General features: G+C 44.9%; 1 protein-coding gene across 2 annotated transcripts in view; it reads left to right on the top strand.

Annotated features, from left to right (window-relative positions):
- The window catches only part of RNF145 (ring finger protein 145), a 40,477-nt gene that overhangs the window by 3,444 nt on the left and 14,848 nt on the right, over positions 1-22,185 (top strand). For both annotated transcript variants that reach the window (XM_080942047.1, XM_080942046.1), the window contains exons 2-4: positions 2,048-2,266; positions 6,614-6,722; positions 17,427-17,518. In XM_080942047.1, coding sequence (XP_080798173.1) covers positions 2,083-2,266; positions 6,614-6,722; positions 17,427-17,518 — 385 coding nt within the window. In that variant the 5' untranslated portion in view covers positions 2,048-2,082. The remainder of the gene's footprint in view (positions 1-2,047; positions 2,267-6,613; positions 6,723-17,426; positions 17,519-22,185) is intronic.

The raw sequence follows: 22,185 nt of genomic DNA, 5'->3' as shown, positions 1-22,185 counted from the left end.
CCTCGGCAGCAAGCATTCTTTACCTGCTGAGCCATCTCAACCGCACCCACCCCCAAGTTCAAAGCAGCTCTAGATTACTTACAACACCTAGTACAGTTCATGAACTAGGTAGGTAGTTCTTATACCTTATTATTTAGGGATCAATGATGAGAAAGGGTCTGTACACATTTGGAACAAACATTTCAGTGTTTCCAGGCCGATACTATTGACTGCACAGACCCAGACCCTGTGGATATGCAGGGTTGACTATAGTAGCAACAGCTTCCCCTACGTCAACGTTTCTCCACTATGGTTTACAGTCATGCTGGCTATAGAGATGCTATTCTTTGTGATAGTTTTCTCCTCGGGACAGAGTTGCTCTGGTCGAGCCCCACGGTATGTTTCTGTGTATAGGAAAATGATTAAAAGCTCTTACTCATTTCACGTCATCGGAATTACAGTCTCTCTCTATAAAACAGCAATAGCATATTGGCAGCACGTTTACTTATATAACAACATTCCCATCATGGGGATGATTGACAGAAGGCCATGAATATCCTCTCAATGGTGTGCTAAGCCGGGTTCCTTTTAGTTCAGAGTGTCAGAGCTGGGGAGTCCCACAGTTCCATAGTCGGAGGGGAACACTGACAAACTTAACTAACACAGCAATCTGTCACTCTAATCTCCTTCACAAATAAATGTTTTCACTTCTGTAATGTCTGAAATCGCTGCCAAAGCTAGAAATGTGTTTAGCTTTCTCAGCAGAATTCTTAAAAGGATATTGTCAGAGCCAAGAGTCCAGAATCCTTACTCTTGAAGCTGTCCTTTACCCACTTGGGTTTGCCCTGTGCCATTGCGCAGATTAATTTGTAGCTATTTCATCAAACTGTCCTTTAAGATCCTGATAACTGGCATCCCAGTTCCTTCCTTTACCCACCTCCCCCCCTTTCTTTTCATTTTCTTGATGCATGTCATTGTCTAAGCAAAGATCTCCCAGACTCAGAGCTTGGCATCTCCCATGGCCATGTGAGTCTGCCACCATGCCAGGGGAGGAAGCATTTGGTGAGTTTCATTTTCCTTCTCGGAAGAGAGATGATGAGGATTTCAGTGGAAAAAGAGAACAATGTTGCAAGCTATGCTTCTTTGTGTCTGCATCGAACATTCTCTACCTTGTGTGTTCAGTATTCAGTTGGGAGTGTGGTTCTATAGGCTTTCTTCACAGGTGGGGGGTGGGGGGGGTCCCGGGGTGGATCTCTGCAACTGTAAAAAGGAACAAAAGAAATCCTTAGTACTTCGGCTTTGATGATTAAGGACAAGGGCAGACAGAAGATGCGGAGAACCAAACCTGTTAAACTTTCACTAGTACTGTAGGCTTGTTCATTTAGTAAATATTGAAGATTTTGCCTCTTCTTAGGTATGTCTCAATAATAATTACATAGGGAAGGTATTTTCTTCATGTTAGAACATTCTCATGGGCTGTTTTTGTTGCCCGGGTAGATTTGGAGCTGGTGGCTTCTTTAAGTTTTGAAGCGTGAGCATTTAGTCCAAATCTCATTGGGGCCGATCTGGAAGCACCAGCATTTGATGTATTATAAATAGGGAAACACAGTAGGGATGTTTCCAGGACGGGGGCCCATTAGATTCTCGGGAGGCTCACAAGAGGTGGTCTGTGTTGACTTTTTCCCCCTATGAGTTTGTCAAATTTTGGGTTGAATTTTTCTTTTTAAAAATAATTGGATATTTTATGTATTTACATTTCAAATGTTATCCCCTTTCCCGGTTCCCCCTTCTCCCATCCTCCCTCCCTCTTCTATGAGGATGCTCTCTCTCTCACCCACCCACTCTCACCTCCCCACCCTGGCATTCCCCCCTACACCAGGGCATCGAACCTTCACAGGACCAAGGGCCTCTCCCATTGATGCCCTACATATGTGGCTGAGTGTACTCTTCATTTGGTGGTTCAGTCCCTGGGAGCGCTGGGGTGCCTGGTCGGTTGGTATTGTGGTTCTTCCTGTGGGGTTGCAAGCCCCTTCAGCTGCCTTTACAGCCTTCATCTTTTGATGTTTAGGTCTGCTGCTCCAAGGGAACAACCACAAAGCAAACATGGCTGCGAAGGAGAAACTGGAGGCAGTGTTGAACGTGGCCTTGCGGGTACCGAGCATAATGCTGCTGGACGTCCTTTACAGGTGGGACGTCAGCTCCTTTTTCCAGCAGATCCAAAGAAGCAGCCTCAACAACAACCCTCTCTTCCAGTACAAATACCTGGCTCTTAATATGCACTATGTAGGTAAGTGTCCGCGTGCACTCTCTGGCTCCGTGATGAGTTTGTTTCATTTATGTTATAAGAGTGATTTCTTGAGTTATAATTTAACCTCTTCTCCTTCCTTCCTCTAACCCCTCCCACGTACCCCTTTGTTCTCTTTAATATTTATAGCATTTTTTGATTAGTCGCCATTACGTCCATGTTTTAATTTAAGATAAAACGAGCCTCCAGTAAATGGCTGACTGTGCTAATGGATATATTTGCAGGTTTTGTCTTATCATTGAATAGGATAAACTAGAACCAGAGGAAATGAGGATTGATTTAGCTAGACTGAAATTGGAAGGCATGGTAAACATTTTTCCTTTTACTATGATGAAATGTAAAACGTGAGAGATACTTTCCCTGGAATCTGGCCCCTTCTGACTTGGGGTTATGTAGGAATTGCAGAGTAAGCTTTTTTATGCAGTATTTCTTATTAAAAAATTATTTATTTTATAGGTGTATGAGGGTTTGCCTGGATGTATAGAAGTATAACACATCTCATGCAATGCCTCCAATAGCCAGAGGGGGGCGTAGGATCCCCTGGAACCAGAGTTTCCCATGGCTATAAACAACCACATAGGTGCTAGGAACCAGACCTGGGTCTCCTGGAAGAGGAGACGGTGTTCTTAACTGCTGAGCCACATCTCTAGCCTTTTTCACTATTCTTGAGTCAAAATAAAGCATTAAAATCACTTGCAAGTATAATACTCTTTTCAAGTAAATTAAATTTTAGACTGTAATATTTTCTTTCTCAGAAAAAGATAATCCTAGGATAAGACTTGGTATGCTTTGAAGGTTAAAGAAAGTCAGGATATTCAGACATGAACAAAATCTATTCAAATTAACTTTTAGCTTAGCTTCTATTAAGACAAAGATTAAACAGTGTATTATACTTAAAGACAATTTCAGAGTATATCTGTTGTAAAATTGTAGACAGTCGTCCTGTCTCTGAGATTGTTATTTTATCTATGGAAGGATTTCTGAGCCCCAGCACCCCTAGCCCTCTGGAGCCGGTAAGAGGGTCCCAGGTCAGTCAGTATGGGAAGAAGTTAAGGTAGAAAGGGCAGCACGTTAGCTACAGAACGTGTGGGCTCCACGGGAAATCAGTGACATGAGGAGCTTGCTTATGTTGGGGATCCTGGAATGCTCAGCCTTAGACTGTCCATGTGAGTTAGTTACGGAAATTAGCTCCAGTCAGTTGTTGAGCAATAAAACTTTTTTTTTTTTTTTTTTTTTTTTTTTTTAAGCTTTAAGAAGTATTTCACCTGTAGTTTTTAAAAAGTGCTGTTGTTACATTATTTCTAAAACGTTTGGAACTCACTTGAGCCTTCCTAAGTACAGTGATTAGGTAAAGTCCATGGAAGAGTGAGCACAGCATTTGTGTGAACTGGTATTTTCGCTGTTTGGTTGGGGTGCCTCTGTCAGAGTAGTATGTAATCTAACACAACCGAGTCCTAGACACATTGTACAAATTCTCAAGTGTCAGAGAATTGCATTTGTGCTCAGAAATCAGACCGTGAAAAGTGTTTGTTAAAGTGTTTCTTTCCCTCCTGTTTGTTCTTTATGTAGCCCTCTGAGTGCCCCAGGGTCGCTATTATTTCCTTGTGTAGATGTTTAGGTTTCATTTGTGGGTGTAAATCATGTGAATACCTGTTTCTTTTTCTCAGTGATAGAGCCTAGTGGGCCTGACTCAGAAGTCTAGGCTCTCACTTGCTTATGTGGCAACATCACTGAGACTGGGTTTTACTATCTAGCCCAGGCTACCCCCAGATGCTGTATCAAATCTACCATCCCCCTGCTTCAACTTCCCAGACAATCTCCTTACAGGTGCTTATCACACCGGGGAATATAAAGTTTTGTGTTTTATTTTTTTTTTAATGTTGGCACACTCTAGTCTGCCAAATTGTAAGATTCTACTTAAATGCCTCCTGCCCCAGCTGATAATCTTCACCCGAAGAGGTTAGAGCTAGGCATGGCGTTGTTCGTCCTGAATCCCAGCCCCTGGTCGGCCAAGGAGGACGGGAACTGAGTTTGATACCAATCCAAGCTACTTGATGAGTCCCCAGTCTCAGAAAAACTGGGGGAAAAGAGTTGGGTTGTGCTTTGTCCTTTTTTTTTTTTTTTTTTTTTTTTTTTGCGGTTTCATTACCTCAAACTCTTTGCTCTGTTTGGAACTTATCTGCATATGCAGGCCATAGTATGTTGAACAGTTTCTTGTAGATAACTCTAAGGCATATGCATTAATTTAACTCCTCTTTTCCCCAGTGATATGTACTGAATTCTCGGATATGCCCTGGTCAGTCCGAGCATCCTCCTTGTTCTAGGCTTGTGTGCCTGGGTCAGTTAGTACGCTGTCTTTTATTACTAAGGGCTTGGGCTGTGTTTCACAGCCTGGGATGGTTGGTTTCTTCCTTCTTAGTGCATTTATTACTAGTTTTCTTCTTTGCGTTACCATGGGTACTTGATCTTCAGGGAGCTCATCTCTAACCACCTGCTAGATGGCTTCACCTGACCGCCCTGACCGTTACCTCGCCACCGGCCACTGCACCGACACCTTGACTTCATGTCAGACTTCCTCTTTCTCCTGTTTACTGTCTGTAGCAGATCCATCCTCTTGATTACCCAAGCTAGAAAGTTCTCGGCCACCTCCACTTCCGTATTTCAACCACTCGTGCAGAGAGAGAGCAGCATTTAGATCTGTTTCAGTCTGTTTCCCCAGCATTCCGCCAACTCCATACCCAAGCTGCTGCTTGGCCAATGAGACTTAGAAGTATCTCCTGCCCCAGCCTTTGTCTAACTATCCTTATGACTTTTCCTCCTCTTCCCTTCTTTCCCTCCCTCCTCCCTCCCTCCCTTCTTCCCTCTCTCCCTTCCTCCTTCCTCTCTCTTCCTCCTTCCTCCATCCCTCCCTCCTTCCTCTATCCCTCCTTCCTCCCTCCCTCCCCTTCCCAGTTCTTCCACAGTCCCATCTCTAATAACAGAAATCAGTAGGTTCATCAGTCACATGGGTTTTAATGTTACGTGTTTATTTTCTGTTTTGTATATTTAAGTGTTTAGTCTTCTTGTATGTCTATGTACCCTGTGCATACCTGGTACCTGTGGAGGCCAGAAGAGGGTGTCTGATCTGTTGGGGTTGAAGTTACAGTTTGTGTGCTGGCAGTCAAACCTGGGTCCCCTGCAAGAATAAGTGGTCTTCACTGCTGAGCCATCTCTCCATCCCCAGTCAGTAGTATATCAAACAGGTCATGGTTTTTAAATGTTGCCAGTTTACTTAGTTACAAATTACCATTGGCTTAGCTTCATCACTATCACAGAGCAAATAGTGACTCAAAATCAAGCTGTGAGTTTGAGTGAGGGGTTCCCATACTGGAAGAGGTTATGCTGCCGAGTCAGGAGCAGTCACAGAGCTGTTTGTACCGTTGGCTGTGTGAGCACACGAACAGGCTCATCTTTTGCTGTTGGATGTCCATTGGGAATAAGTGGAGTTTTTTTTTTAATACCCAGGAGGATTTTGGAAATGATTTGTGGGTACTGTATCTTAAAAACACTGTCAGTATTCAAAACAGGAGTGAATGCTTTATGCCAGATCCTTTATCCATAGAGAGAAGAGCAACTGCGTAGAGAGCGCACTTGCCAGCACTTACTGAGAATGGTGAGGCGGAAGGGAGAAAGGACAGGTCAGGAGGAAACCGGTGTCTCAAATGACAGCGTAGCAGTCTTGCTGGGGTCTTGCCTCAGATGCTGGGATCAGCAGGATGTGGTTGGCTTCTGGCTTAGACAGCAAGCTTAAAATGGTTTTGTAGCAGAGGAAGGGTTAAACAGATGGTTAGAAAATAAGAGGGCTGGGCACTGAGATAAAGTAGTGAAAAAGTTAATCCCTGAGGGGAGATGACTGTGAAGGGAAACATTCTGGGTCTTCTTCTGGGATGGGGCAGAGGACCTGTGATGGGTGTTGGACGGAGGTGGGTGGGGAGAGGGGCATGACCCACTTCACTATAAGGCCTCTGGAGATGGAGAAACCTGAAGGGGGCAGCTCCTGGGAGTCCAGAGACAGGATGAGAGAAGTGGTGTAGAACAGGGAGGAGCCATGGTGTACGTGTTCGCCGCATCCAGCTATAAAGTAGGAAGATGGCGCAGCTTGCAAGGTCAGTTCCAGTTTCCAAACCACAGTGGTAGCTTTGAGCTGAATGAGCCTTGGTAGTGAGATTAAAAGGGCAACCTCCATTTGTTGATAGCTCCGTGGAAAATAGTCCATTTCAACGTGTTTCTTCTAATCCAGCTACTTGGGAGGCGGGACGGCAACCATTTCTGTTTGTGTCTCTGCTGCAGGTTACGTCTTAAGTGTTGTGCTCCTCACGTTGCCCAGGCAGCATCTGGTACAGCTTTATTTGTATTTTTTGACTGCCCTACTCCTCTATGCTGGACATCAGATATCCAGGTAAGGCTGCAACCCCGGTTTTGGAATGTGTGATTGAGTTGAAAGTTCTTGGATTTTGTTTTTGTTTTAGTTAAGTTCGTTTTTAATGTCAATATAGTGTTTTTTTTTTTAATGAATATTGTTACAAGGCTAAGGCTAAGGTAGGTTACTAGTCAAGGATATTTGCATTAAGCGGGTCTTTGTTGGATTGGGTTTCAGGATGCTATGGAGTTAGTCCAACTGCTGGTTTTCTACATTGAAAGCCCAGAAAAGTTGTCTCTAATGTCTGTGGAGGATGCTGCTACAGGATAGATGTACCTGCCAGCAAGTGCGAGGGAAAACAGGCAAAAAAGCAGCGTTTCCTTCTTCCATATCCTTGTGTCTGTCCTGGCAGGCTTGGCCACTTTAGGGTAGTTTTTCAACTTCAAATAATCTGATTAAGCAAAATCCCGGACAGCAGTGGACAGCCAAGACAACTACTGTAGTAGTTTTCCAACACGGGCATTTTAGGTACTTGTTTTCCCATATGTGTTCAAGATGAATAGCTGAAATTATGTTGGGATTATGTGGGGTGGGGGAAACAAGACAGGAAACAGGCCATAAGGTTATGTTTAAAGATGAGTGTCCGTATTACCCGAGAAGAGAATGTCTGCAGACAGACTGAGAAACAGCTCAACTCGCCCCAGCCTTGGGGTGTCCTGTCTTCATTTTGAAGTCAACCAATATAAGATGCTGGGAGTCAGAGTTGTAGAAGTGTAGGAGTTGGTTATATCAGTTACTTGGTGGGACTAATTGTGTCTGGTAGACTAAACTAGTAAAGCTGAAGTCTGCCATACCTTATGACTTTGCTGCCTTTGAGATAAAATATGTTCGAGTGTAGTTGAACCTAAAGTATTAACTATAATGGAGTAGTGCATTTGTTCAGGTATAGTTTCTTGTGAAACTTAAATTTCATACTTTTTGATAGACATGTGCTTACTGTAACGAAATACACTGAATTCTCAGGAGATTTGGCAGTGGCCTTGGGTTTAAAACAGACCTTACACATTTTAATATCGACTTCAAGTTGAATCTAGAAATCTCATGTTACATGGCTGAAGTTGAACTACTTTTTATAAACGATTAAAAAGGTGTAATTTTTTTTTTCTGGTTATAGAATTGCAGTGCTCATTGTAGACAGATTTTTATGGAAAGGCAGGAAGGTTAAGGTAGTGACAGTTACCTGCCCTGTTAGTGTCCTGGGGTGTCACCCGCGTTTGTGCTTCTGTGTATTCCTGTGCTGGGCGCAGCATCCTCACCCTGTCTGATGGTTGATGTACTCACGTCTCAGACCGCAGGTTGTGTCTCCAGCACTTAGTTCTCTTCTGCTTGTCTGCCCACCCTGTTCCTCCCTGGGTCAGTGCGGGGGTGGGGGTTCCCTGATTTCTTAGAATCCTCACAGTGTTCGAACCAACCTGGGTCGCCTTGGCCACCCTGTGTCCTGCATCTTATCCCGAGGTCGCTCAGTTGAAAGTACTTCTGGTTATTTTGTGTGTTCGTACTCAGTGGAGGTACTGTGCTACTCATTTAAACGATAAAACACTAAACAAAGAAAGTTAATGGAAAGAGTCCCATCCGTGGAGTAAACTCGGACCAGGCTCTGGAGCTACTGAGTGCAGATGGGTGCCTAGATACACCCAGGAGCCAGGCAGTTCATTCTTAGAAGGCTGGGCGGCCAGATGGATAGATAAATTGCAGGTTTCATAATTCACTGCTTCCCAGTTGGCGTGCACCAGGAAGATAAGGCTGAGTCTCCAGGCCGCCGTTTGGTTGTGTCAGTCTGAAGGGACGGTGATAAGATAAAGCGTACCTCCGAATTTCTCAGCACAGCTCTGGCAGACAGTAAAGGTTCCTTAAAAGTTTGACTGACGCTCTGTTAAGATGCACCACAGTTGTGTTTTGTGTTAGTTTCCTTGTGCTATTAGTCTTTTCAAGTTAACTTTTTTTTTTTTTTTTTTTTTTTTTTTTTTTTAATGGTGAGCGTTCCATAGCACAGCCATGATCCTGGCCTTTCAGAGAGGATTATCAAGAAAATCTCAATTCAAGGCAGAGCTATCAAGCTACTGTTTTGATTACACTCATACCCCTGGGTGAAAATCCTGAACATTTCCATGAGGTGTAGCAAACATGCAGTTCTGTTTTTGTCTGCATTACTACCAGTCCACCCGTTCCTGTCTTAAGTGGGGCAAAAGCCTGTTAGGTAAGGAAAATGGTGGGACCTCAAACAGCATCTGGGGTCCAAAGAGAAGTCCCTTTAGGGTGTGGCCATTGGAACTGTTTAGTTTTAGTGTAAGGGTTTTTATTTTAGATGTTTCCACCATTAGAAAGCTAAAGCACACCAACCAGTAACAAAGAATTTGGATATTTTATAGTGGGCAAGAACAGTTTCCCCTCCTCGTTCACGTTCATCTTCCCGAGTCACCCTGGGCAGCAGAACCAGGAGGGCTGGTCCCCACTTGGCTTTGCTTCTCTTGGCGGGTGGTGGGATGTGATTAGTGGAAAGAGAATTGTAGTGTCAAGGTCATCAGCTCCATGAGTGGAAGCGGCAGACAGCGCCTGCTTTGCAGTTTTAATGTTGGATGACTTTGAAGAGAGGACATAGGCCCGTGTTTCCCATCACTGTAACTCACTGTCTTTCCACTTCTCGTCAAAGGTTAGCAAAGATGAACTGCCCGCGGATTATCTGTGACATGTCACATTTAGTAAAGACTTAGGTTTGAACATACAATATTTTAAGATACAAATGTTGGTGTTTGTACTTTAAAAATAGTGACACATGAAAATTACAGGTCACTCAGCTCACCCCTTTCCAATGTTTGTAATGTCACCTTAACGAAATTTAAAAATGCTTTTAGCATTTTGGTTTGCGTGTGGCCTCACACAAGGTTTACACATCTCTTTACCGTCTACAGCCTAGTTCAGTGCCTCAGAGTGCTTTTGCAGAGCTGTTCAAATTACCTATGGTCACAATAGATATTAAACTTCCCATCCCTCCTAAGATAGTGGTTCTCAACCTTCCTAATGCCGTGGCCTTTTAGCACAGTTCCTCTTGTTGTGTTGGCGCCCCAACTGTAAAATTATTTTGTTATCACTTTATAACACTGCAGTTTTGCCACTGTTCTAAATTCTAATATAAATATTTGATATGTGGAATATTTGATATGCAACCCCTGTGAAAGGATCATTTAACTGCTGAAGGGGTCGTGACCCCATAGATCGAGTCCAGTGCCTAAGAGACCTTAGTCCTCCTCATCTCCCCTGTAAGTTCCTTGACTGTCCCCAGGCTGCCGTCAACACCCCTCACCCCAGTGTGGTTGTATGTGTCAGCAGAGACCAGGGCACTATATCCTGAGCTGGCACGGCCTTGACACATCAGTGAACCCAGTGCTCAGCCAGGTTGACGGGCTGGTGATCTGGGAACAGTGTGTCTCCACCCCTGCATTGCTAGGGTTACAGGACATGCACAGCCATGTCTGCATTTTTCTGTGGGTGTTGGAGGTTCCAGTTCTGATCCCCGGGTTTCCTGGCAGTGATCTCATCTTCCCGAGCCCTTGTTTTGTCTGTTTTGATTAATTTGTCATGAACCGCATGAGCATGGTCTTAGGTGCCGAGTTTTAAGAGGTCATGGGTATTGCTGTTGTTGGGTTCCTTGCTTCTTAGCTGTCCCTCCCTCCCTCCCTCCCTCCCTCCCTCCCTCCGTCCTATTTGTTCTAAAGCAATGATGTGCATCTAACAGTGCTTTCTTTTTCTGTCCAATGTCCACAAGGTAGCTTTAGTGCAGTGTGTGACCTGCTGTGCACCGCGCATGAGCATCTAGGCCATTTTTACTTTGGAGCTATTGTACTATGGACTGGTGTGTGCTGGCTTATATGTGGATATACGTTCTCTTAGGCACCTATCTTGGCGCAGGATGACTGAACTGTACAGTCTCTGTACTTAGCCTTTTTTGAGAGCTGCAGGGCTGTTTCTTCTCAAGTGACTCCGCTGCCCCGCATTCCTGTCAGCAGCAGCAGCACGTGAGCCTCAGTTTCTCCACACCCTTGCCAACAAACATTTCATTGTGCATCTTTGCCATGCGTGTGGGGTGGGTTTCTTTTCTCACTCGGCTAATGGATGTTGGCCATCTCTTATCTCTTCATCTGCTCATGTAAATCTTACCTGGAAAAGTGTTTACTCACACCCTTTGCCAATTGTTTTGATTGGACTGTCTTTATTACTACTGGGTCTGGAGAGTCTGTATATATTCTGGATACAGGTTCCCTACCAGATAGTTAATAGGTAAGTTATCTCCTGTGCTGCTATAAGACACGGTGTCTGCAACTGGAGAGATGGTCGAGCCTTTCAGGGATCAGGCTCCCAACCAGAAGAACATGACACAGTGCAGTTTGCTCCTGGAGATTAAGCATTTGGGCGATTTCAATAATTAAATTGCCACTTCAGAAACTGGCCATAGGAGATATTTATCAATATTAATTTTCCAAATTGAAAATTTTATCAACATTGGCAAAGCTGGGTTTCTGTCTTATGTTGTTATTAATTATTTATATCCTGCTGAGAACAATGTTGTTTGGATTTGACTGTAGGTACAGTTTATATATAGTACAGAAAAATATTTGAATCTCCATGAGTTCACGCAGTACAATACAAATGCTTAAAAACCTTCCCATTGGCGTGTGCGTGTGTGGTGCTGTGTGTGCGTGTGTGGTGCGCTACAATGTACATGTAGAGATCATATCACAAGTTGGAAGTTAGTTCTCTTTCCACCATCTGGATTTGATGGCAAGCACTTTTTCCTAGTGGCCTCACTAGGAAAAAGTGCTTGCCATGGGCGTAATCAAAAGTATTTATTGGTAGTATTCTTGTTGGACTTAGTTAAAATTTAAAAATATTATCTTCCTTGAATTAAATATTGCAGAACTCTGCTTTTCACGTGCAGTGGTGTAGTTAATATAAAATCCCCAGATGATCACCACTGTAAAACGATGACAGTCCGGAACTGAACATGCATGTTTCTGTGAGCTGCTTAGGACTCACATCTATAATTACGTGGTTTTGTCAAAAAAAAAATTACTATTTTTAACTCTTGATTTATTAATTAACATATCAATTTTACATGGCCCTTAATTAAGTTCCCACTAGAAAGGGCTTTCAAAAGAGGAAAAGTATATGATTTTTATTTTGGGTGGATGGGCATGGGGGTTTGCTTTCAGATGTAAAACATTCCCAAGAATTTCTGTAAAGTAGAAACAAATAGCTCCCCACTCTACGTCTGTGTCCTGGGAGCAGGCGGATTTTAGCTGTGTTCCATCTCTGTTGTGGTGACTGTACGTGACTTCTGCCCACTGGCTGCAGCAGCACCTCCTCCTGAGTGATCTCACAGCCGTCCGTCACTGTGAGCCACCTGGGACCCGAGCTGCCCTTACGCAAGAGCGGCTGCTGTGAAGGGGTCCTGAAGTGCATCGTTGCCCTGCATACACTAACGGTTAAGTTTCTACGGGAATAGAATGAACCGGTTTCGACATTTTTAAGTCTAAACCGTAAATATCCATTGAGGAGGCCAGAATGGAGTGGGGAGACAAAGCAGGTGTGAGAATAATTAAAATTCACCTGGGTGCATAGTCACCAGCCCAGTGCTGAGACTGCAGGGGGTATGTGCACATTAGGTACTTACAAGCAGGTTCTTGAAGACCCAAGTGGGCTCTTATGTGGGGACTTTATTTGTTCACACTGCAGAGATTACGAGCTCTCGTCTTCGTTAGCTATGAAGGTAGATTAGGTTTCTTTGAAATTAGCATCTTTTGAAAGCTTCCTGTAAGTGACCAGAAAGTACAGAGTGTTCCCACGCTGTCCAGGGACCACGTCAGCCCACTTGAGAGGCTCTTGCATAAAGGAGTCCGTCACTAGCTGTGGTGGTGAGCTCCCCAGATTTGTTCATTTGTTTTGCTTTTAATGACTTTTATACTACTTTATAGCAAGATTTTTTTTTCCTTCCAATTGCAAGGTGGTGTCCTCGGGCTTCTCTGTACACCTCACACGTTCCTTATCCCATCCTACATCTCCCGAGACTGTCCCAGGTGAAAGTGGCGTGGCTCCCAGAGGACTGGAGAGCAGTGACCTGGTGTCTGTTTGGTTCTGTAGTGCTTGGGCTCAGTCAGCATTCCACACATCTCACACATGGAAAAAGTCCATGGAGAAAAAGATTCTTTGGTTCCCAGAAGAATGGCTGGAGCACTTGCTTCTGGCTGACTTATCTTCCATATTGAAAAGTGCTAATTCCCTTGTGAGCAGCTCATCTGATCATTTCAGATGAAATTAGAACTCCTTGGCTTGTACCATGAATTTGACTTTGTCCTCATGAGTTCTGAGGTGTGCATGTGTGTGGTTTGACTGTTGGCTGTTCACATATATGTGGTTAGATGCACATGGAGGCAAATGTGTTGACATCAGATGTCTCCCCTCAACTCCCAACCTTTGTTCTTTGTTTTTATTTACCAAGGTAGAGTCCCTGAGCTCTCCATGTATGGCTTTTCTAGTTAGCTAGCGTTTTCTTCTCCACCCCCTTCTCATCTTCTCCTTCTTTCTCACTCCCCCTTCTCCCTCTTTACGTTGTGAAATAGAACTTGCTAAAGTGTCTATGAGTTGGACTTGGAGATGTTTGTTAACACCGGTCCTTGCAGTTCGGTTTGCAGTGCTAACCCATCCAGACGCATATCTCCACAATGGTTTCCCTTTGAGCTGAGCCCTGGCCACACTCAGTTTCACTTCTGACAAGCTCAGCTTAGCTCAGCTGGTCCAGCAGGGGAGGACCTGCTTCCGGGCCTGGCTGTCTCATCAAAGCCAGCTGGATGGCTTCTGAAGGAAGGTCTAACCTGAGAGACAATTGATGACGGTGAAGGGAGGTAAAGGGCCTAGGAAAGATGCTGCTCTCTGGAGAAGGTTGGCCTAGAGTAAAGATGGCAGCATTTGGATGGAGCTATGTCTGGGGTCCTAGAGGTGGCAGCTCTGGCACCAGCAGGAAGATTGGTTAGAGTGTTGTGGTCATAACTCCAAGGCTGATTATTCTACTGGGACGGAGACTTCCAGCTGACCAACATGCTGGGTACACGGGCCATGAAAAAACAGATAGTGATAGGGATTAGAAGGCTTTAAGGTCGAGGGAGAGCAGTGTAGACCTGGCTTTTATAACAATTTATAAAGACAGGAGGAGAAAAAAGCTCTACTCTGGCTGAAGTAAAAGGCGCACAGAGCCGGTTACATGAAAAAGAACTTGGTGGTGTGGACTGTCAGATAGGTCATTTTCAACAGAGCCACGAACTTAAGAAGCCCGTTTCCCAAAAGTTTGGAAGGATCACCATACCTGTACTGTTACTGTAGCATCTCATCCAGCTGGAAGTAACCAACTGTGAGAGTGGTGTTGCTTGTAGCCCAGCAGGGCGCTGGCTTCGTATATATGCACTAGTTTCTGTTTACATGCACTAGTTTCTGTTTGAGTTACAGTTTTGGCCACTGAGTTATGGCCCCAGCTTCTCCTTGTGAGTTTGGTTATGTCATATTAGAGTTTAAAATAAGAAAATCAAAGACCGAGCGAAACTTTTAAGAAGGTGGCCTAGTTGGGCCTTGGTGGCAAGTGACTTTAATTCCTCCACTAAAGAGGTAGAGAGGCAGGCAGATCTCTGAGTTCAAAACCAGCCTGGTCTACAGAGTGAGTTCCAGGACAGCCAGGGCTATACACAGAAACCCTGTCTAAAAAACAAACAAACTGAAAGAAGGCTTAGGTAATGTGAGCACCTGGCATTTCTCTGCCCTGAGACGATCTAGAAGATAACATTGAGCCTGCAAGTTGTACTGTCAAATGTGGATGGTAACAGTGACAAACCCAACAGGTCCCTCCGTTCCACATTACCTTAGAATAAAACCATGACTCCTGACTCCCCAGTGTGGCCTGCTTTCTCATCCATTGCTATGCTACCACATCCCGCAGGTGGGCGGGACGGGTTGTTTTGCAGCCTCTAGTCCTGTTGTGGGGAAGTCAGGGCAGGAGTCTAAAGTATTACATTCATGGTTGAGAGCAGAGAGGAGAGACACTTGGGCTCTCGCTCGCTCGCTTGCACCATGGTCTCCACCAGCTTTGTCTGCTCTCATGGGGATGACCTGTGACATGGTGCTGTCCCCTTCAGGGCGGGCCCACCATCAGCCAGTCTCCTGCAGACATGTCCACAGTCAAGGTGAGTCTAGGTTGTGGCACATTGACATTTAAAACTAATCACCATGGACAGTTAAGTTCATACCACCCCAGTCACTCACCCCTTCCTCAAGGGTCCTTGCCATCTTCTAGTCTGCTTTCTGTCCGTGGGTTTCCCTGCCACCTATTTAAGTTTGAAATGGACCAGTGTACAGAATGTGCTGTGGCCACAAGGGGCGAGCTGGGCTTCAGGCCCGGGCACTGCCAAGACTCAGCCATTTCTCTTTAGACAGAATCTGTCACCTGAATAGCGTTTCAGCGGTGTTGAGAGTATTAATGGTGTGTAAGCTTGTTGTTTCTCTTCTACCCAGAACTGTGTGAGGTTGGTAACTGTTGCAGTAAATATTAAAAATTAGAAAATGGTTTATCTCTTTACCAGCCCTCAGATCTCACTCCTCAGGCCCTGGTAAGGAGCCCCACGCACCTCTGGTACCCAGTCCAAGCCGCCACCATGGCCCAACTTGTCCACATAGCTCCTTTCCCTTGGCAGTTTTCTACCGTGTGTTCTCTGCCTCTATCCCAGGTTGTTTCTCTACCCTAAAATCTCACATAAATACAACTCTACAGCCAATAGCTTTTCATATAGGTTTATATATTCAACTCTCAATCCACAAACCCTCTATATAACAAGGTTGCGTCAAATAGACAAAGATACAAACTGCCCTTCTATATAACATATAAGACCTATAAAATCCTTGATGTTCATAGCTATTTAAAGCCAATCAATCCCACCTGGGTCTGGCTGGTCCTTGGGAAGCTCCATGTGGCCATGATCGTTACTCTGCATCCTCTGACCGCTCAGACCTCTCTCTTCTCTCCACCTCCCTCGCCCCGCCCAGTCACTGGCTTTTCTTTATTTTACTAATTAAAATGGGAAGGTTCAGATGAAGTCACCTCTTCTTCAGAGTAGTGACTGGGCTGCCCTTCTTGGGGAAGTGGAATTAACATTAAAATACAAACAGCTTCAGGACAATCTACAGGTAACTCAGAACTTTAGGCACCATTTGCAAAGGTTGCATTAGTGCCTCTTCCATTCAGAACTGAACTTTTTGGGGTTTGCTGCTCACACTGTGGGATGCTTAGCCTTTCTTTACTCCAATCACATGCTCTTCTCCCCAGCCGAGGCAGCCTGCTTGACAAAAGCATCCCCTTACACAGTTGTTCGCGGTTCACAAACGCTGACTAAAATCTTTCCTTGTGTTAGGGACAGTCGTCAGAGGGGCATTATAGACTGTAGTACCGCATGGCCGGAGGACTTAGTCACCGCCTTTAATCATCCCCTAGACTGTTCTTATTCTTTTCTTTTAAACTAGTGTTAAAGTTTGTATTTTTTGGCAGCCCTCTCCTGTGTGGTTATGTAAACCTTATTCCGAGCTGAGTATGCTGTGCTAAAGGAATTCAACCTGATTGCCTAACTGGAAGTAATTTCGTGGAAAAAGTAAATACAGAATATGAGTCTGTTAAAAAAATATTTGAAACACTGAAAGTATTTTAAAGCACAGTGAGTAACAGCAGCTGAGGAAGCAGGGAAGTATTATTTTTCTCAAACTTCCATCTCTAATATAAAACGCTTCTGTCGGCTGGCTGGCCCCACCTGAGAGTGAATGAAGATTCTCCCGTCTTCCTGTATGTTCTGAGTGGGAACAGTTCTCATACGAGTGCTTAAAGCTTGCTTTTTGTCTCATCCTGAAGGAATTCCATTTGGAAAAGTGCTGTTTGATATGAGCGGGTTCTTGTTTAAAAATGGAAGTTCTGGAGCTGGTGACTCCCTTCAGGGCGCTCCTCTAACTGGCGACCCATGTGGGCTTCTTCACCTTCACTGCCATCTTAAATTCAGTTCCAGGAGATCTGACGCCATCTTCTGGCTTCTCCAGGCACTGCACTGAGGCACAGACCCACACAGAGATGTACATACACATATACACCTAATTTTTAAAAAGTTTTGAATATAGGTATTACATTTTTTCCCTTCTTAAGATATTTTTCTTACGTATTACAGTATTGTCACGGATCCTCTGTAGATTTGAAAGAAATGTTGTAAAGGACAGCCCTGCTGTGAGTCAGGCTTCTCACTCCTTGGTTGTTTTATGTGTAGCTGAGGGAATGGTTGAGGACAGACCTTGGAGGCAGAAAGACCCAGGGGGCAATGGGGGCAGATGAAGAGTTTCCTGTACCGTCTGTCAATAGACGTTAGACGCCGTCTCTTCCTTAGCTTTGAGAGGATGTCTCAGCTGGTTTTTCGCTGGGTATGAAGTGTTGAGTAGCGTGACAGGAAGAAGACAAACCCCACAGACCGCACACCGCTCCGCAGCCATCTCTGCAGAGTCAGCTGCGTCCCTCTTCATATCTGAGTCTTTCTTAGATGGCGGATGAGAAGTGGGGCCATGAGCAGGTGACTAAGCCGTCTCTCCCTCACGAAGCACATTCTCTCTGCTCTTCTTCAGGGACTATGTAAGGAGTGAACTGGAGTCTGCCTATGAAGGACCAATGTACTTAGAACCTCTCTCCATGAACCGCTTTACCACAGCCTTAATAGGTAAGTATTAAGAGGTAAAAGAGTAGAAACTGATCGATGTTACCGTCTACTGAGTAAAACAAAACAAAAAAACCTGATTCATAGTCGTAATTTAAAAATTCAAGTTTTTTATTGACTCTCCAGATGAAGCTACTGTTTTGTTTTGGTTTGGTTTTGGTGTGTTTGTATTTAGGAGTCATTTGTTTTGGTTGTTTGAGGCAGGGTTTTGCTTTGTAACACGGGTAGGTGGGTCTCAAACTTCTCCCTCTGCTTCCCTCAAATTCCAGACCTCTTTCCTCCCTGATTCTGTTTTCATAGGCAAGTGTTGTCACTGTATCTTTGTCCTTTTACTTTCTTTTCTCTCCCTCCCTCCCCCCTTCTTTTCTTGCTTTATTTCTGATGGCACCTTACATAGCCCAGGTTGGCTTTGAACTCACAAAGTAGTCAGGGATGACCTTGAACTGCTACTTCTCCGGTGTTTTCTGCAGTGCTGGGGATTGAACTTAGGGATTTATACTTGTTTATGTTAGAAACAAACAAAGAACAATCATGTTGTACAAAGAAATGTGCACAAAATGGAAGAAGCTGGGCGTGGTGGCTCTTTTTGCACAAAGGGTAAGACAGAAACCATAGCTAGCTAGCAGGCCTGAGCACATGGGGCAGGAAGGTCACATGGAACTTATTCCAGTGCAGGTGGTAACTGCCTTTTCTCCATTGGCTGGGGTCTGACTCACAGTCTTTCTAAACTGGCCCGTCTTAAAGGAATCAGGGAAAGGGTAAAGTGGCTTTTTCAGTAGACAGAGATGTTTCCAGGTGGAGATTAAAAGGGCCTTAGACTGGGTAGGCTGTCTTTATAGAAAACAGAAAGCCCAGCAACCCTCACACTGGCAGATTCTCTACAACCAAGCTACACTCCAGCCCACCCTTAGTTCCTCACCCTACACTCGCTCGCTTCCTTCCTACCCTTCCCTTTTCTTCCCTTCTTCCTCTCTCCTTTCCTTCCTGCCCTCTCTTTTCTTCCCCCCCCCCTCCTTTCTTCTTACATTTATTGAGCATGTTTGTGCATGCATGGGTGTGTGTGTGTGTGTGTGTGTGTGAGTGAGTGTGTGTGTGCACGAGTGTGTGTGTGTGTGTGTGTGTGTGTGAGTGTGTGTGTGCTCAAGTGTGTGCCCTGATGTGTGTGTACATCAGAGGTCAGCTTACAGGAGTTGCTTTTCTTCTTCCGTCCTGTGGATCCAAGGAATCCAACTCAGGTCATCAGGTTTTTCACAGATGTTTCTTACTATTTGTATTTATCATCATATCAAAAATAGTTCATAGAGGCTTGTGGTTCTTAAAGGGTTTTTAAGTATCCGAGAGGATTAATTTTTAAGCAGATAGTCGTTACTTTGAAAGGCTGCAGTGAACTAGATGTCTCAGATTTACTTACTGCTATTGAAAGTGAGCATCCTATTGTGAGAAACAAACCCTGTACCTGGCTGAAACACAGTGTGAGAAATAAAAGTGCTGGTTTAAAAGCAGATACAGTGTAAGCGAGTCACCCTCACCACCATGCCAGAGACCCCAAACAGGAAGTCAGGGAACCAACTCCCAGTCAAGCCTCCTGTAGGACAGTTAAAGAGAGGGAAAAAGAGGTCTTCGGAAATGATTGCCCAGATCTCCAGAGAAGGCCCAGTGGCAGACCACAAAGAGGGCTGTGTGTCTGGAGACTGACGTAGGCTGCACAGCTAAAGCTGTGTTGTCCAGAACTCAGCCACATGTGGCGGCCTAGCCCTGGAAATGCCCCTCTCACACTCTATGGTGTGTTCTGTGGCAGATCACATTCTCAAGATGTGCTGAGTGCAAGAGGGTATAAAACGTCTCTAATGTGTGCTGATGAGATTTAGGGTATATTTGATTATATAAAATATATTTTTCTCATTTTTTATTAGCTACTCTGTATTTACATTTGAGATGTATTTTCTACCTCTTTCTGGTTACTTTTTGAAACAACTCCTAGGAAAGAAATGCAGATTCTGTATGTAGCCCCTCTCCTGATGACGTCCAAGGCCAGCATTGGACCTGTTGAGCTTTTGAGTGTGCAGTGAAAATTCCTTGCAGGGCTTTCCCTGCGTCTTCTGAATTGTAAAGGCAAAGGCTGAAGCCTGGGGAAGAGTGTCAAAAACGTTACTTTCTCTTGAACTTCAGCCTCATCAGGCAGCAGGTGGTGCGAGAGGGATTCCTAGTGATGAGGTCGGTCTTGGAGGCACACACATTTGTCCCCAGGAAGACCAGTTGGGCTTGTCCAGTTCAAAGGCACCAAAAAGACAACGTTATGCATTCAAACAGGAACTGACCCACTTCCCCACCGAAGCAGCCAGCGGAGCTCTTCCTGCTCTGCCAGAGGAGGGGAGCTCTCCACTGTGCTGCCTCCCCTTCCTCCTCCTTCACCCCTCCTTCTCCTCCTCCACCACCCTTTTCTTCTTCCTTGTGCCCGTGCCATTTGTTCAGTCATTTGAAAGGCAGACTCTGCTCTGGTCCAGGCTGCCTGGTGTATCTGCCATACTAAAGGGTGTCTTTCCTCTCACACTGACTTTAAAGTAAATCCTGGCTCCTGTTCCAGTGATAATAAAGCTTCTGGATTGGAGCTGCAGCTCCGTCAACAGGACAAGGCTCTGGGTTCCCTTCACAGCACTACACAAAGAGAACTAATAAACACACAAAAGCAGCAATGGTGTGCTCTTAAAGAAAAACCAGAGCCATTTAAATGTTCCAGGATTTCTTGGAGGTTGTAACCCTCTCAGAGTTCTCTCTAATTGTAGAGCCCTGAATCCAGAGAGTACAAAAGTCAAAGTGATTTTGATTTACTCAGTGTTAGTTACCCTTAGAGTAAGCGCCTCCTGGAGCTGCAGGGGATTTCACTGACACTCCCCACCGTGCAGGAGCAAGGATCAATTGTCAAGAGAAGAAAATGCCTGCTGAGTCATGGTCTCTCAAAGAAGGTCTGGAAGGGTGTACAGTGCCAGGGCAAGCCCTGCCTACTGTGGCCTGGACTCGGGGATTTCAGAGCTGGGCATAGGGGGAGTTTCCATCCTGCTGACCAGGGAAACCGAGGCACCACAGCATTGAGCCCACTGAAGACAAACGGGGCCATGGTGCCTCCTCACTGCCACCAAAGCACTTCCAGCCTTTGTTTTTTCTGCTTTCACTTTCTGATACCGAGTATTTTAATAAAGGAAATGCACTTAATCTTATCACCAAAAATGGGCTAATTATGTTGAAAACGAGCTTCCTCCTGCAGCCTCTCCCCGCACGCTCCATCTTCCCCAGGCCTCTTGCAGTTCCTGGTGACCCTTCCGTCCCCACTGTCTGCTCTTCCCTCTGTCTGTTCTTCCTGTCTCCCTCTCTCTCTGAAGTCTCTCATCCTGTCTTTGAAGGGAGCTGTGCTCTTGTTTGGCTTTCTGATCCATTAGCTCTGGCTCCAATGGTTTTGCATTTTACGTTTTGTTCTGTGTTCTTTCTATCTGACACTTGTTTTATTGACTATTTCTCTCTCCCTTTTTTTGTTTATTTCTCATGTGAATTGTTTAACTTTTTGGAGGAAGGCTTGGTTCTTTTATTTGGAGGTGTATGTCAGAGCCATAAGTGTTTTCCAACCAGGCTTCTAGTGCACACCTGTCGTCCTGGGGAGGCAGGGAAACTGAGGCAGGAGGATCCTGAGTGTGAAGCCAGCCTGGGTGACACAGTCGGATGGTCTGGAGCAAATATTAGTGATCCCCCAGCTTAAGCTCTACTCATGTTTATCATCAAAGTGCAAAGTTGTCACAAATAAATACACTTATTCCTGCAAGTACTTCCTAATTCTGTGACGGGGGAAAAGCTGAATGCTAATATGTCAGACACTCCGAGCATAATGTACCTGACAGTCACAATAGTGCCTGCTGTGGGGCGGAGCCAGTCGACGGACTGTAGAACAGTGCGAACATTGACCAGTGTATGAATAAAATATGGGTGTGTAATACGGGGCTGCAGAGATGATGGCTCACCGGTTAAAGAACACTTCCTTCCTGCTCTGACCCCTCTGCTGGCTCTCCCTGGCACACACATAGTGCACATAAACAATAAAGTATGCTAAAATATTTTTAAATGGAAAACATTAACATCTACTCATATACAGAGTAGATCCGGAAGGTTACTGAGTATGCAAACAGCTGTCGCACAGTGGGTTTCACATGCTGGTGCCACACAGTAGGCTTCATATGCACTGGCAATTCTGGCTAGGGAGCTACTGGTGCGGCCTGTGGTTGGTAGGAGCAGAAGCAACCAAAGAGTTTCACCCCGTTCTCTCTGCACTCCTTTCTGTGAGCCGCAACTTCTCGGCCTTAACTCTCAGGATTGGGGTATTGGGGAGGTTTAAATGGTTCAGTCAGACAGAGATTAAGAGCCTCAGAACAGATGGCAGCTTGTCGAAGTGTGAGGATGAGCACGCAGCCTGTATCTTGGGCACAGTATTGACAACCCTTGAAAAAGAAGCAGTGTGAGAAGCAGCAACTGACTTGTGATTGAGGTAGACATATAAAAATCCTTTGTATGCTGCTCAAGCCATCACAAATGTGATTAAGAGCTGTAGAGGCTTATTTTCTGAGTCAGCCTTAGGGAGGAAGTGTTCCAAGTTCATCATGCCAATATGTAATTATATCTAGATGAAA

Source organism: Micromys minutus (genome assembly GCF_963924665.1).
Source record: "Micromys minutus genome assembly, chromosome: 31".
Taxonomy (NCBI): Eukaryota; Metazoa; Chordata; class Mammalia; order Rodentia; family Muridae; genus Micromys; species Micromys minutus.
This window is presented reverse-complemented; position numbering and strand designations above follow the sequence as displayed.